General features: G+C 43.0%; 1 protein-coding gene across 3 annotated transcripts in view; it reads right to left on the minus strand.

Annotated features, from left to right (window-relative positions):
• Positions 1-1,284: 1,284 nt before the first annotated feature.
• Positions 1,285-15,101, minus strand: part of Sestd1 (SEC14 and spectrin domain containing 1) — a 97,328-nt gene continuing 83,511 nt past the window's right edge. For all 3 annotated transcript variants that reach the window (XM_087900095.1, XM_087900094.1, XM_087900096.1), the window contains 5 exons: positions 13,355-13,436; positions 12,505-12,627; positions 11,627-11,818; positions 9,310-9,431; positions 1,285-8,027 (listed from right to left, as the gene is read on the minus strand). In XM_087900095.1, coding sequence (XP_087756221.1) covers positions 7,898-8,027; positions 9,310-9,431; positions 11,627-11,818; positions 12,505-12,627; positions 13,355-13,436 — 649 coding nt within the window. In that variant the 3' untranslated portion in view covers positions 1,285-7,897. The remainder of the gene's footprint in view (positions 8,028-9,309; positions 9,432-11,626; positions 11,819-12,504; positions 12,628-13,354; positions 13,437-15,101) is intronic.

Genomic DNA, 15,101 nt, shown 5'->3' on the forward strand with positions numbered 1-15,101 from the left:
TAAGCCCAAAATGAAGTTTTTCATTCAGTTGCCTTGGTTATGGTGTCTTATCACAGCAACAGAAGAGTAACTAATACATCCATGGGTGCAGCTGTCACTGTGTGTGGATAACTGTTGACCTGGTATGTTGTAGGAGAGGCCTCTTGTTTTTTCCTGGCTGCTCAGCTCCAAAATAATCACACAGAAACCATATTATTTGCAATATTGTTTGGCCAATAGCTTAAACGTATTTCTGGCTAACTCATATCTTAAGTTAACCCATCTCTATCAATCTATATTGCCACAAGAATGTGGCTTACAAGGTAAAGTTCTGGCATCTGTCTCAGGTGGGGCTACATGGCTTCTCTTCTCTTGACTCCGTCTTCCTTCTCACAGCATTCAGTTTAGTTTTCCCCACCTGCCTCTGCTCTGCCCTGCTATAGGCTCAAAGCAGTTTCTTTATTCATTAACCAATAAAAATAACACACATATACAGAAGGACCTCCCATACCACTGGTAGGTCCAAGAATACTTTAAATATAAGGCAGACAGAAATATCAAAGTTGATGTTGAGCTACATACATTTTCTCTCTTTAATGTGAGCAAACATAGACCTTGAGGGATTTGGAACAGCTTTATGGATACGTCAAGTCTTTAATAGAAAAATCTAGAGATTTGGACACTGTAATTGACTTCAGGTGAAAATTTCCAAATTTTTGAAATCAATAATTCATGGCAATAATCAAGAATCAGTAATTCTGGAGCTGCAGTTATTTATAGAAAAATATGATTCTGATGGAATAAAGAAGTTTATTTCTTGGGCTGGAGATGTAAATTAGTGTCTGAGTAGCTGCCTAAAACACACAAAGCCCTGGGTATGCTCTCTCTCGCTCTCTCTCTCACACACACACATACACATCTTGGTGGGAAGAGAAGGAATGTAAGCACTGTTTACCTATGATGACACAGTTACCCTGGTGAGCAGTACCTGGTAAGAGCACTGTATCTCTATGCCACTCAGGAAAGATGATTGTGTTGTCAGTGAGAAACCTCTATCTTCTAACATTTTAAATTATTTCAGAACAAACAAGCTATAATTTCTTTTATTTAAATAAAAGATTTTTAGAAAATACTGGTCAAAAATTAAAAAAAATAATTAAAATAGGTTTGAAGATGTAACACTCATCAGATTATATTATAGAGACCGGTAATGACTAAATTCTACCTAGATCTTATGAACAATCTTCATTTACAAAAATCAAATTTGTTCAGTAGCAAAGAAATACACACCAAAATCTGTTGCCATTGTGTTTTTAAGGTTTTATTGCATATTTACAATTTGGGCACATTATAAGGATGTACAACAGAGGCCAAATCTCCCAGCCCTTAGAAATCTTATAAGAAAGGTTAGACAAATCACACACTGGTATTTTTGAACATGGGTATCAGAAACATATAATGATCATAATTTTACAGGCGAATACTCTGTGCAAGGGAACAGAAGAGGACGGTACACAGTACAGAAACAGTCACCAAGTATGAAACAAACACAGCTGGGCAGAAAAGATGGGAACTATGACCTTTACAGGTTAGAAGTCTACAACAGCACACCTATCCACTAAGTAAAACTGTGAGGTAGAGTTCTTGCCGTCCTGGTTTCTGCTTTCCTGACCACCATGGGGGCACTCCTTCATACAGGTGTCTTCTTCATGCTATGGTACCAGGAACTGACTCTTGTATATGTTCTTGTTTCTGGTCCACTCCACTTCTATCACAAAGTGTTCTTCTTTACTACTCGATGATGGACCTTACTTTCCCTACTGAACGTGGGTGGTAAATGTAATATAATTGAGCTAGTGCCATTTCTTCTAACTAATAAATTCGCATGCTTAGAGCCTGACCTTTCACAGAGTGGAGCTAATTCTAAAATTTCACGTCTTAGGAACCTCTTGGGGAGCTACTTTGTGGCAGACAGGCTCCCTTACTTCCCTCAAATGCCAACTACCATATTCAAACATGAATGATATCACTTCTACCCCAACTTCTTTTATTATTTAAACATGGGAATCAGAAAAATAGCCTACACCTTTTTACACACTCAAAATATAAAAACCAGAGCACAGAACAATCATGTTGGGAAAGTGAATGGTAGTTTCTTTTTAAAAACACTCCTACAAGCCAGCAATTTTAACTGTTTCCCTATGAGTGAATGAGTAACTATCTTCACACAGATGTATGTAAGAATAATCATTGCAGCTTTGTTGGTGATTGACGCTCCTGCAAACAGCCCCAGTAGCCAATAAAAAACTGGAAAAACAAGTGGCAATATACAATCAATGGGAACACAACTCAGCAGTAAAACAAGGATGAATTAATAAAACCAACTCCATGGATAAATCTCCCAAATATTATGGTAGTGAAGAAGCCTTGTCAAAGGGAGTACTTGACATGAGATGCTAATTAAGGTTCTAAAATAGAACAGTCTAACTTACAGTTGGAAAAGAGCAGTGCTCGTCATGTGGGGTCAGGGATTGGGGAGAACGTTCTAGAGCGGTAGGTTTTCCTCTGTGTAGCACTCACGTATTTAAGAACACACAGTGCATGGGAATGTTCTCGCCAGGTAGGTTTCACAGCAAAAGAAAGCTATTAGCAAGTCTGGAACCCTCGCTAGCAAGAGGCAAGCTGTTCAGAAGGAAGTATACACGGGTTTGCAATTTTAGATACGTCAAAAATAATCTGGGTGGATGGACAGACGGAGGGGCATGTGATAAGGCAATGTACTAATGCCCAAGTGTTAAGGACACTATGAAATCATTTTAAATTTTATAGACTTAAATTTTTATAATAAAACTGCCATTTACTCCCTAAAAGGCCCTTAGAAAATCACTGCCACCAAATACTTCCTTGTGCCAGTTTAGAAAATTATGCATCTCTTTAGTGTGAGGTGAGCAATCAGTTCCCAATCTACTCTGGTTCAAAACTGCCCAAGCGGTATTTTGAGCCCCTTCGTCACACTCAAGCGACTGGACTGGCTGTGAGGGCTAACACTGGGTTAAGATGAAGACATTCTTCAGAGAAAAGACAACAGTAGGAGTGGCCTGTGCTCCATCTTATCAACTAAATCAGTCAGAAAATAAAACACACAGAAGTGAGGCTTCACCCTGCAGAGTGAGCAGCCACTGCCTTCAAAGGACAGGCGCCTTCATCCTATCTGGTCAGTCTAAGGACTCCAGCCTCAGTGCGTACGGTCCCGTGTTCCACATGTCTCACTTCAAGCCCTTCCCACCTCTGCTCTAAAAGCCCGACAGTCACTATTTTTAGCTGTATGTTTAGAATTCCTGTATCATGACATATAGGAATCATATACTGCATCTTGCCTCATAAAGAGTTCTCACAAAAATAATCTCGATTCTTTGAAACATTTACTCACCAGCTTTCATAATATTTAGTTTCAGCGCTGGCTTTCCTGAGCCCTTGAAGCTCTTCTTGTCCGAGCACAGGTTCTGCTTTGTCCTGAAGTGCACAGATTAGCGTTTATTCTCAAGTGTGCTTTAAACTCCTGCTGGGGCGTTACGTCACACTGAGCATCACCTCCACAGACTGGCACCATCATGGGACACCCCATTTCTAAGTCTCCATTACAAGACTGGTCTTTCCCCATTGTCAGCACCGCCTGTCTGTCAAATCGCCTCTTCTCTAAGCGAGACCAGCACTCATGGTGGTCTCAAGCCATATTTACCCCAGTACTGGGAGATCCTATAAATCTCCTCAGACTTACACTCTTGGCTTTATAGCTTGTTTCCTTCTTAATACACTGCAGCCACGACTCTCTTTGGCTTGTGCTAATTAATGGAGTTAATGGAGTTGTCTCATGCCCTGTCAAACACAGTACAGAAGATACTTGTGCGGTATCTTCCACCTTACTGTTCTGTCATCGTCCCCAGCAGAGACTCTGTCAGATTTAAAGCTTCATTCTACTGAAGAGGGCACCAGCTCCACCCTCTGTACTCCAGCATGTAATCTAAATGCACATTTCCTTATCCACTGGTGAGATAAGGGTAGGGGTGAAGGGGCAGGGGTGAAGGGAGTGTGGAGCAGAGAGGATAAACATACACCCTCTATTACTCCATGAATGCCACTTGAGACAGAGCAAGATTAAGGAATATTATTTTCTACTCTGTAGGATTACAGCAATGATACCTTCCACTGTTCATGCCCCTTCAGTCCTCAATACTTCTGTAGATTACTAAGTTTCATGATTGAAATTGATGACTTGCACATTCCAAATTTTAGAGCTTTGGGGATATTTATTGACATGTATTGATTTCAAGAAGTCAAGGAGTGTCAAATGCTATTCATGTTGTTTCACCAAGATATGGTGGCTACGTATCAGAAAATACTTTCTGTTCTCAACTGAGACTTTACTTCTAGAACTGAAAGGTAACACTGATAAGTCTGTTAACTCAGTTAACTCTTTTGGCTAGCTTCACACTTTTTTTTTACACATTTTTTTTTTTTTAAATCCTAGAGAGCTTTTCCTTTGGGTGCTTAATTAATCAAAGGTACTAGCATTGCACAAGCCTTGTTGCGGATCACAGCCTATTTATTGATGCTTTTCTCTGCCTGTACCTTCTATACAGACTCAAGATCTACAGATTTGCAACAGTTGTAATAGCTTTAGTTGCTAGCAGCCATCATGGTTTTCTTATGACTAAGTATGCTCTGGGTAGGATGTGAGACACACACAAGAATACCAAATCTCTCCTGGAAAGTTACATAGATATAAAAGAAAGCTGGGTGACCTCTTCCAGGTATACTGTGCACTGGGATATATTCACCCCACCTGACAATCATTCCATTGCATGCAGAAGGGTTTAGATGAGAGAATATGATTTGCTCAGTACTGTCAAAAGCCCAACTTGACACGCTCTCAGTGAAGATGGCAGTAACAATCCTCACACCACACACCACCCGAGAGTAAAGAGGCGACAAGTGTTAAGAGGAGGTAGCACTCAAGCCGATTTAAATCCCACTGGAGCAAGAGATCCACTCGGCTCTGCAGTACTGAACCCGAGCGAGCAGGCTGAGCAGCTTCAGCAGCGCCGCTACCGAGTCACCCTTGTACCGAGGCCTGGGAACGAAGCCACACTGACCTAGAGGAAGCCATCATCTCTGTACCACAGCTCAGAGAGTCCGAGAGCACTAAGAGAAGACACCACACTGCCACTGTCTACTGAGTTTGCACAGGGATGAAAAAGGAAAAGGCAAACAGACACAACCCAACAAAAGTCGCCCAGCTAACACGTCAGTCAATCCCCATGAGGAACTCCAGTCATGTCAGGGGCTATGGAGCTGAACCAGTGAGAAAGAAGTATTTCTTTCAATTCCACATGTAAGCCAATGTCGGCATCAACATAACTAAGGCCTGAGGGTCCAAACAGACTGAAGTCGCGTCCTTCATGTGTCCTCTAGGTGAACTGTGACCACATGAGAAGTCAGTTTGGGGCATTGTTGGGTTTTTAGTCCTAACTCTTGTGTATCTATAAAGACACAGAGAGAGGGGCAGGACAGCTGCCAATCAGGAGTGACTATCCGTGGATCTTGCTGTATGTGACTATTCAAATCATACATGGCATTTCCACATTTTATCTTACTTTACTTTTTTGCAGGAAAGAGAGCTTAAGGTGCATTGAGCTTAACTCATTTGGAATTCTGCATCCGTGAGCTGATGGTGAAATTACATTCATAATGAAAACACTGGCGACTCTGAAATTCAGTGCAAGAAGCAGATACTGAATATAAGAACCAAGCATTTAAAGCTGCATGTCTGGGGATCTATCACACACATTCCACAGAAGCAGATCTGCAAGTCAGCCCTGACTCTAGGAAGTACCACTGTTTTCATACACCCCAGACCACAGCAGAAGAGGAATTACTACTAACGCTCACACTGAGACACACGTTGAGGACCAAGCATGTTAAACACAGGCAAGGTCTAGGCACATGGCACGTGGGACAACAGTCAACTCCATGAAGGACCGTACGACAGGACAGGAAAGGCTCAGCACCGTCGTGAGACTGAAGGGTCACAGGAGGAAAGCCCTGAAAGAGGGTTATCAAGTACAGAGAGAACTTCCGGATGGTGTCAGAGGCAGTGGCAGTGTAAGACGTGGGAGCAGTTGAATTTTTGCCCTGGACATTGTGGCACCATTAATCAAAACTACCCCAGGAAGAAGAGACAAGGACGCATCCTTCATTTAGGTGAAAATGGCAGGGAGATGGCTGAAAGCCGTGCACTTAGATCAGACGGGTAATGCAGGAGGGCACTGGGGATGAGATGTCTTAAATGAGCCCAGGACAGCAGCAGAGTGCGCATATGCAAGAGACTTATTCTCAATGAGTCCAGATCTACACTCACAGTGACGGCAGAGACACCATCCTTGAGAGATGGCTTTGGGAGATGCCAGGAATATAGAGAAAGGGAGGCGATGTGACAGACAGAAAACATTCTATTTGGGAACTGGAAAACTACGGCTGGTTTTCAAAAGAACAGTTTCTCATAGAGTGAGGTGTAATAGCTAACAGAAAGGGTTTGCAGAGAGAGTGATGAGAATGGTGGACAAGGAACACAGACTTCTTCAAGGCTGTCAGAGAAGAGGCTGGAGGACCGGCTTTAGCTTTAGCACAGGAGAGCATAGAAGCATCACTTGAGACTGCAAAAACAAACCAGCATACAATTCTTTGCATAATTCTGTACTGATCATAAGCCCAGTTGGTTTTCACCTTTAAAAAAATCTTCTAAAATAAAAATTAACACAATGTTAAATTATATACATTTTATAACTTAATACAAACATAAAAAGCATTACCATTTTATGACAAATTTTATTTCTAAAGATCTGTACAGTTTTTGTGACTAGACTTCTTCAGGATGATTTTGTCTCTAGTATCATGAGATATTAAATATTATTAACAATTTCTGCTTTAGTTCCAGAGCAATTACTGTGATATAAAAGATTACATTGAAATAGTTAAGCATACCTTCATCTTCAGCCCTCCTTCCCCAAAGACAAGCATCTTTAGAGTAGTTAACTATTTGGACAGCATTTTTCAAGAGAAAAATTAAAAATAGTCTTCTATAATTGTTCTTAAAGGTCTAATCTTTTCACAATAAACATGCTTATTTTTTATTATATACACATGCATACATATGAAATTTCTGCCTAAAATACATGCAGCCACCATTAAAACCAAATGACTAGCCCATCCTCACAACCCTAAGAATGGCCTTTTAGTAAGGCACTCACGTTTAGAATTGGGATGTAACTACCAAATTAAGCGAGATGCTTGAAGAAGACTTTTATGAAGCACAGACAACTTTTAATACATTATAACTACAATAGGAAAATGTCTTTCAATGAATATGATATATCAAAGATCTGGAGGGTTTTCTTCATATAGACAATAAAAATAATCAATTTCGAAGAATTACAGAGTAAAATTTTGAGGACACCACTATCCACTAACAGTCTAACTATGGTCTAAATATTCTACATCACCTGGGGAGGAAGGGCAGCCATGTTCTTACAGAGAATTCCTAGGCTCCGATTAGCACCATTCGAAAGCTTATTATCAGTGTTCATGTACAAACTGGCAAGTCAGGAAAAAGCGTGAAAGCAAGGACCCAGTGCAGTGTTTACAGTTCCTTCTTTTAAGATACCTGGAGTCTAGAGCATCAAAGCATATTACGTGATTATGTCTCAGTAGCCAAGAGGTGTTAGCATTTAGAGAGACGTGTTGTGGGAAGAGAGGAGGCTTATCCTGCTGGGAAATGCATCTTAATGAGCTGTGGCTAACACAGCCGTGCCACCCGTGACGTGTGGGCGTATGACCTGCAGATCTGTGGGAGCTGGAGACATTAGCTTTCCGTGGTCACCAATTCGGGATGTCTCAGCTGCTGCCTTTTGAGACTGACCAGTTTCATTCTGTCTCTGATGTGTTCTGCAGTAGAAGCCATGTCACTTGGACTCCCAAAATACTGTTCAGTTCTAAAATCAGGACACACAGAAAACACACAGGTTAATAGAAGTTCATTTCACTGTACTAGGTGCATAAGAGCAAATGCTATCATAAGACGTGATCCGGCCTATGTAGAAACTAGTTCACCTGGGGGCCATGCAGTAACTGGTGCCTGGAACTGAGACTGCTGGGATTGCTCTTTGCTACATATAAGTCACATGACATTACGCTCCTTTTGATAGTTCAAATCCAGACATCCCTAGAGATTTTTCTCTGCACAGACAATGAGTAATGATCTTTCAAGGGAAGAAACTGGTAATTCTTTTCAATATGAATTTCAAACACTCACTGGAAGTTCGTGACACAACAGTTTGTCCTGTGTGTCTCATAGTTAAGTTCTGTGTAGATATTTGGCTCCAGGATCCCCTGCCCCCAACACACACACACATGTACACTGCTATGATCTGGAAAAATTACTCCACCCTGTTATCAGGCATGGGGACACTGAGAGCTGTAGTCACTGCTAAGAAGTAAAAAGGAGCCGAGGCACTGGGCTCCAGCCTCTATACGCTCCATCACATGACCACGGAGGATACCTTACTTCTACCTGATGGCTTGGTGTCTCTACTATTTGACTTCTTTGACCGCTCATTGACTCATTGATGAAACTCTTGATTCTTTTCTTGGCGTGTTGATTTTTACATGAGGTCATCTCACATTTGAAATAGTAAAGAAGGTGCGGGTTAGGGCCTGATGACCTTCCATGTGGAAAATCTCAAGATGCTTTAGGGTCAGTGAGAAGATAGGTCTGGAGCTGGACAGACCTGAGACTGTGTCCTAACTCCAACACCTGCAACTGTGAAACACTGCTCCTCTGAACTGGAGCCTCGGTTCCTTCCGCTCTAAGTCATGAACAGTCACGCCGGCCTCAATCTGACTGGTACAAGCAATGAAGGTGGAGAGCTGAAGCTGCCTGACTGGTGTCTTATGAGCTCATAGGTCTCAGGCCCTTCCCTGATCCTCCCCATTCGGAATGGGGGCCAAAATCTCCCAGCTCCCTGTCCTCACAGTTCAGGCTAGAGGTGCGTGTCTCACACTAATCTGCACTCGCCCATCTAAGTTGTCAAGAGGCAAATGTGATGCCAGCGAGCACCAACTGCCACTGCTGCCAACAGCGGTGGACCTCTCGGTTTCAACTGATCTACTGTAGGAGTGGGGATGTGGACCAAAATGAAGACCCTGAGCCTTCTAAAGAACGGATTTTCTTCTCTTAGTAATTTAACTTTTACACGCTAAGAGCAGGCAGCTTACCCGTCAGGGTAGACCACGGGGACAGTGAGTCTATCCAGCAGTGACTTCCCAACTGCTTCGACTTCCTCAAACTGCTCCTCGTCATTAATTGCTTCCGGCTCCTCTGGGCAGTCTTGCAAAATCTGTAGCAAACAAAAGGGCAGCACCAATCAAAACGACGAAAGGGAATTAATCCTGCACGGATTCTTTAAGTTGAAGAGGGCAGCGCTCTGGTTCCGTGCTGAGGGCCTTCAGAAACATCAGCTGTAGGAGACTGAACTGTGACTAGTGAGGGAACCCTCATCACAAACGAAGCCCAGCTCTAGTAACAACAACTCAGGAGTACAAACAAGGACGTGTTCCCAGGGAAGAAATAATGGAGTGCTATTTGGAAAATGAATAGAGCTTGGAGCTTGTGCTTAAGAAATAAATAGTCTCTAGCTTACTAGACAACCATTTACTAACCATTTAATGGGATGTTTATTTAGCAGAGTGGAGTGTGAACAGCAGAAGGTTCTTGAGCCTACAGATGTCAAACCTCAGTGAAACTGCAAACTACACCCAACAGTGTGTGCAAAGGTAACACGTGTGAAGGTCTGCCTAGATCTGCCTCGATCTTCTGATTTCAATGCTTATACGCCTAATATCAGAAGCTCTACTGTGTTCGAAGACATTTCATTCTTTTTTATTTAAAAGTTCAAGATTTGGTTTCAAACTAGGACATTTTTCAGTTATTACGTTGTATAATTTGCTTACAGTTATAGCTGAGTTTAGGCTTACTTTATAAAATAAAGCAGTCAAGGAGAGAAATAGTGCATGACGAGAGAAGGCTTTACGTGAATCTGCTCAATAAAATAGGTTGTTAGAAGCAAGATAGAGGCCAGGGACCAAAAGAAAGAAAGGAAGGCAGGAAGACAAACCAACTTCCTACTTTTAGTATCCTAAAATGTCATGAGTGACTCTCTTTTGACAGAGGCAGGGTACTGTGACCCATGAAAGATAGGGCTTCAGGGCCCTGCACCTGCAAGCTCGCCCTGAACACGCCCATTAAGCACAACACTGAAGCTCCACACTTTTCCTGGATCAGTGGTGTATTTTATAATAATGAAAAACGTTCACTGAGATAATCAGCAGGTAAACAAGTTGAGTCACCTTCCATACCTTCCATCCTTCTTAGGCCTTTGTTGTCTGCTGTCTGAGACTACAGGTATGAAGCAACACACTCTATGTCGCTGGGCCCAGTCTAACAACAACACTGATCTGTACAGTTCAGGGAGCAGGTGAGAGAACCAGCGGTGCCACTTTCAACAGTGTGACCAACACGAAACCTCTGTTCCTAAGGTTCCGGTCACATCTGTTCCTTCGGAGGTGAGGCTGTAACTTCGGCTTTCCACATATTATTGCATAATTTTAAGTCCCTTGCAAATAAACTCTCACTATAAGAGATCAACACAAAATTAACTACCTAATAAAATTTCCGTCTTGAATGGGAATATATTCAGCATCACCACTGTGAAGAGAAAAGGGCTTTTAACAAAAATCTGCCCAAATAACACGATCATTTTTATTATTGGCTTCTCTAACTAATGACATAAAACTATGGAGAAATAAATTCTCGAATGGATCTTTAAAAATAATCATGGAACAAAGGTTTTGATTTTAGTTCCATTAGTTTGCTTGGCCAGCCTTTACCCTGAATTATGACTTTTAAAACTTCCTGACAATTACGACAGGGACAGGCGTAGTGGCCAAGATCGGTCCCTTTCCTGACCCAGCGAAAGAGTCTGACAAGGGCACAGCAGAGGACAGAGAGAAGCCTGGGCTGGATGGGAGGGGCAGGGAGAGGGGAAGAAGCCAAGTCTCCTGCAGCTCTGGAATCCCATGGCCACATACTCCAGCCTGGGTCCACTTGGGAGACTCAGGGTAGACACTCTTAAGACAACACACACATTCAAACGAGCCCCAGCAACAAAATGAACATGGATAGGAACACACAGAGTAGTCGCATCATTACAGGATTCCAGGTAACAACTTTAATAAATGCAATGAATACCAGTGAGGTAACCGGTTTTTCTCCCCCCTCTTTAAAGAGACTGCAGTGGGGCTGCAGAGGTCTCAATGGTTAGGAACACAGGCTGCTTTTCCAAAGGACTTGGGCTCAACTCCTAGCCCCCACAGGATGATGAAAACTGTCTGGAGCCCAAGTCCCAGGGGACCTGACAACCTCTTCAGGCCTCTGCACTGCATGTGGAGAATGGACTTAAATTCAGGCAAACAAACACACGAAGGAAAAATAAAATCTCAAAAGAATTTTTTCTTTTTTAAAGATCCTGCCTACCTTTTCAGCGTTTGAGTGGAAGGCAATCGACATCTCCAGCCGGTGCACCCTCTCTTCCGACGCCACCGTGAACTGCTTCCACACTCTGTTCAGTCGAGGAAGCGTGTCCCCTGAGGACCGGGACGTACAGCGCAACGATTGGCACAGGACAACCGTGGCCTGCAGCAACTGCCTGCCGTAGTCGTAAGTGCTCTAGGGAGGAAAAGGACCAACACACGCAACTCATGAAGAGGGGTGGGGCGGCTGTGTGGCCACACTGGACACCTCTACTGCAGGGACCAGCGGCTGTCAGCAATCTGCAAACACAGCTAACAGATGCGGCAAGGTGTCTAGCTGGCTACCAGGTTTGTTTCTCTTTAAGCTCCTGTCCTTATTCTGTGCTCACCATCTCAGCCGGCTAAATTCTACTGGCCAAAAAGAATGTCAGGTCTCCGATTACCAAAGTGAAGAGGTGAAGTGAGCTCCATACTTTGTTACATATAAGAAAGTAAAATACGACAATGTAAATTCTGCATCAGGGCAGATACACACACACACACACACACACACACACACACACACACACACACACACACACACACGGTCCCAAAACAATTCTGTATCACTATGCTATTTCTAGTGACACCCTAGGAAGGCTGCTTCCAATCAGTTCTCGCTAACAAGGACTTCATGCTAATTCTATGACCTGTCCAATAGTCTACACAGTGGCACAGCAGAGGGAGCCCTCTTGAGGTCATGTGGCCCAGGGTCAGGCCCCAGATGGCATTTGCCTAGCTCTGTATGACAAAGCTGACCTTAGACTTGGAAGGCTGTTACACCATCATCTGCAGAAAGCCATTCACACACTGCCCTTGCAGAAAAGACGACAGATACTGTACCTGTGCAACATCGACAAATTTTCTATGCTTTTCCAGTAAAACCTTTGTTTCCTGAGCGTCATCACCCAGTCTGATGTGGGTCTTCAGCAGGGCATCCAGAAGTTCACTCAGCCACTCCACTGCCTGATGGACACACAGAATGAAGCTGGACTCGTAAGTCTTTCCTTGTAGTGAAACGTCAGCTCTGTGCAAAGATTACTTCCATGTGATGAGTTAGCTCTTTAATTAGAACCCTGGCTTTAGCATTCATTCGGTGCCATGCTCTATGAACTCATGATCTCTCCTGATCCTCAAACTGCTGTCTCAAATGCCAAGGCAGGACCTACTGAAGAGATGTGCTCAATGTACCGCTAGCATCACATAAGGCCTTGGGTCCCTCCCTATGATACAGTTCTGCTGCGATCTCATTACAGATGTGCATTTTGACTTAAAATGATAAATTCTCTCTATACTTCAGGATTAAATGGTTTTCTGACACTAAATACATGATTACATCCAGTTGCTCATGCAGCACTGAGAATTCTCTTGTGGGATAGAAAGCAATGTGCTTCACCAGCCTCCAATCCAGGCTACAACTACCAACTTGGTTGACAATAATGATTAATAATAAATATCCCCAGTCTCTAACTCAACAGAGGATTTCACTGAGTGGTGAGTGAAATGAGATCAGGAAAATAGCTGAAATACCAGGCTCCAATCTCTACAGGAGAAACAAAGACTTGACGCAATAAACTGGCTTCCTTAGCACTATGGGAGTCCCCTTTGTTCACAGTTAAGAGAACTGAACCTTCTAAGTTAGCCTACAATGAACTTAGCCTATGTTAACCCCCTATGGTTGACCAGGCCTTACCTGGGAAGCATCCTCTTCACACTTAAACAACTGTACCATCTGAAGCATCTTTAGCCTCCGAACGTCTACCATGTCCTCGCATCTAATGGACCAAAAGCAAACTCAGCTTAGTACTCTGGCCTCAGTGATCTACAGCATCAGCGTCTGACACACATGTTTAAAGTACACTACAATACTTAGTCCCATGCTATGGATACTGCAGCTATTTTGTGCTGACTTGTCAGAGTTTGTGAATATCTACTCTATTATCTATGTTACATCAAGACCTCAAAATACCTGGGATGACACTGAATGACAAACCCTCTTGAGGATAGCATGGATTCTGCAAAATATTGAAGCAAAGCATAAACGCAATGGTCCACCAAACCCCAAAGAAACCTCCATCACCAACTCCATTACACAAGCTTCAAAGATAAAAGGATAAAAGTTTAGAGGATAATGTTCTGTGGAAATTTAATACATTCTTGTCAAATTCTAAATACTGGATTCTGAACCAAAAATGTATACCTATACTCTTTAAGAAAAAAGTAAGCCACATAAATTTAGAGTTAAGACAAACACAATGCAGAACACTGTTTAATCTCACTGTGGTCTGCATGGATAATAAACAGAGTAAACTCCAACAGTGTCTTGGTGTAAGATATGATCTATTTCCTTCATTCCCATGCAATCCCATGCACGGGAGCAGGAAGGGGACTGCAAAGCACCACATATCAGACACAGGAGATCCAACAGCCCCCGGCTAGAGTCAGGGTTCCTGAAGAAAGACTAATGGTAACATAGAACTGGCTGCTTTTGAAATAAAGACCTCTCAGTCACAGCCTAATATTACAGTGCAGCTTATCTAAAGTAAGTCTACAGCGACAGAAGGGAAATAAAGATAATCACTTCCAAGATCTAAAGCAAAACACGTAAGACACCGTAATGATAAAGATGATTGTCACATAAACCCAGTGTACATGGTGTGTCGCAGGAAAAACAAAACAGGTTAGCCTGAGTTTAAATTGTACCGTCTAAACACAGGAGTCAGGTTAGAAAGTGTTTACAGGAAATGAATTTTAGCTGGTAAGAAGCTGTTACATGTCCATGTAAAACATCTGTGAGGTGGAGAGGAACGAGTGACTCGCGGTCTAGCATAAGCGTCCACTAGACAGAAAACAAGAAAAAGCGAAAGACGTCACGGGTGGAAGAGAAACACCACATATTTGAGAAACTAACAGCGACTGTGATTCTGTGGGGAGCTGCAGGATGCTAAGACTGCAGAGTTGAAGGAGGTCTCACTATCCTAAAGACACAACTCCATCTCAAGGGCAGGCCCAGAGCTCCACCCTTACACCTATCCTGAGGATCAGCTTCTCTCACCAAAGCTCATGCCTCTATACCATTGAAGACATGATGACATGAGACCAGACTCTGGGCTCTGCACCAAAGGCTGACAAAGATTACTACTTCAAGAAGGCTAATGGTGAGAATGGGCACCAGTTATCGAGAGTCAGTTCAGACATGAGGCTGAGGATGAGCTACCCGTGACTGCAGCAGACACGATGACTCACGAGACAGTCCAGTTACAGTGGCGGTGGCCACTGTGAAAAGATCCGTCCATCTAACTGCTGGGTGCTTTCAGTGGTGCCACTGTGGCCTTCAGGTTCATGGGTGGTTTAGGGCCTCTGCATGCAGTGGGCTGCATTTGGTAGCATGGACAAGACACAGAGTCAGAAGGAGGAGATGAGGAGGATGTCTGGGAAGG

Source organism: Myodes glareolus, chromosome 21 (genome assembly GCF_982192425.1).
Source record: "Myodes glareolus chromosome 21, mMyoGla1.1, whole genome shotgun sequence".
Classification (NCBI taxonomy): domain Eukaryota; kingdom Metazoa; phylum Chordata; class Mammalia; order Rodentia; family Cricetidae; genus Myodes; species Myodes glareolus.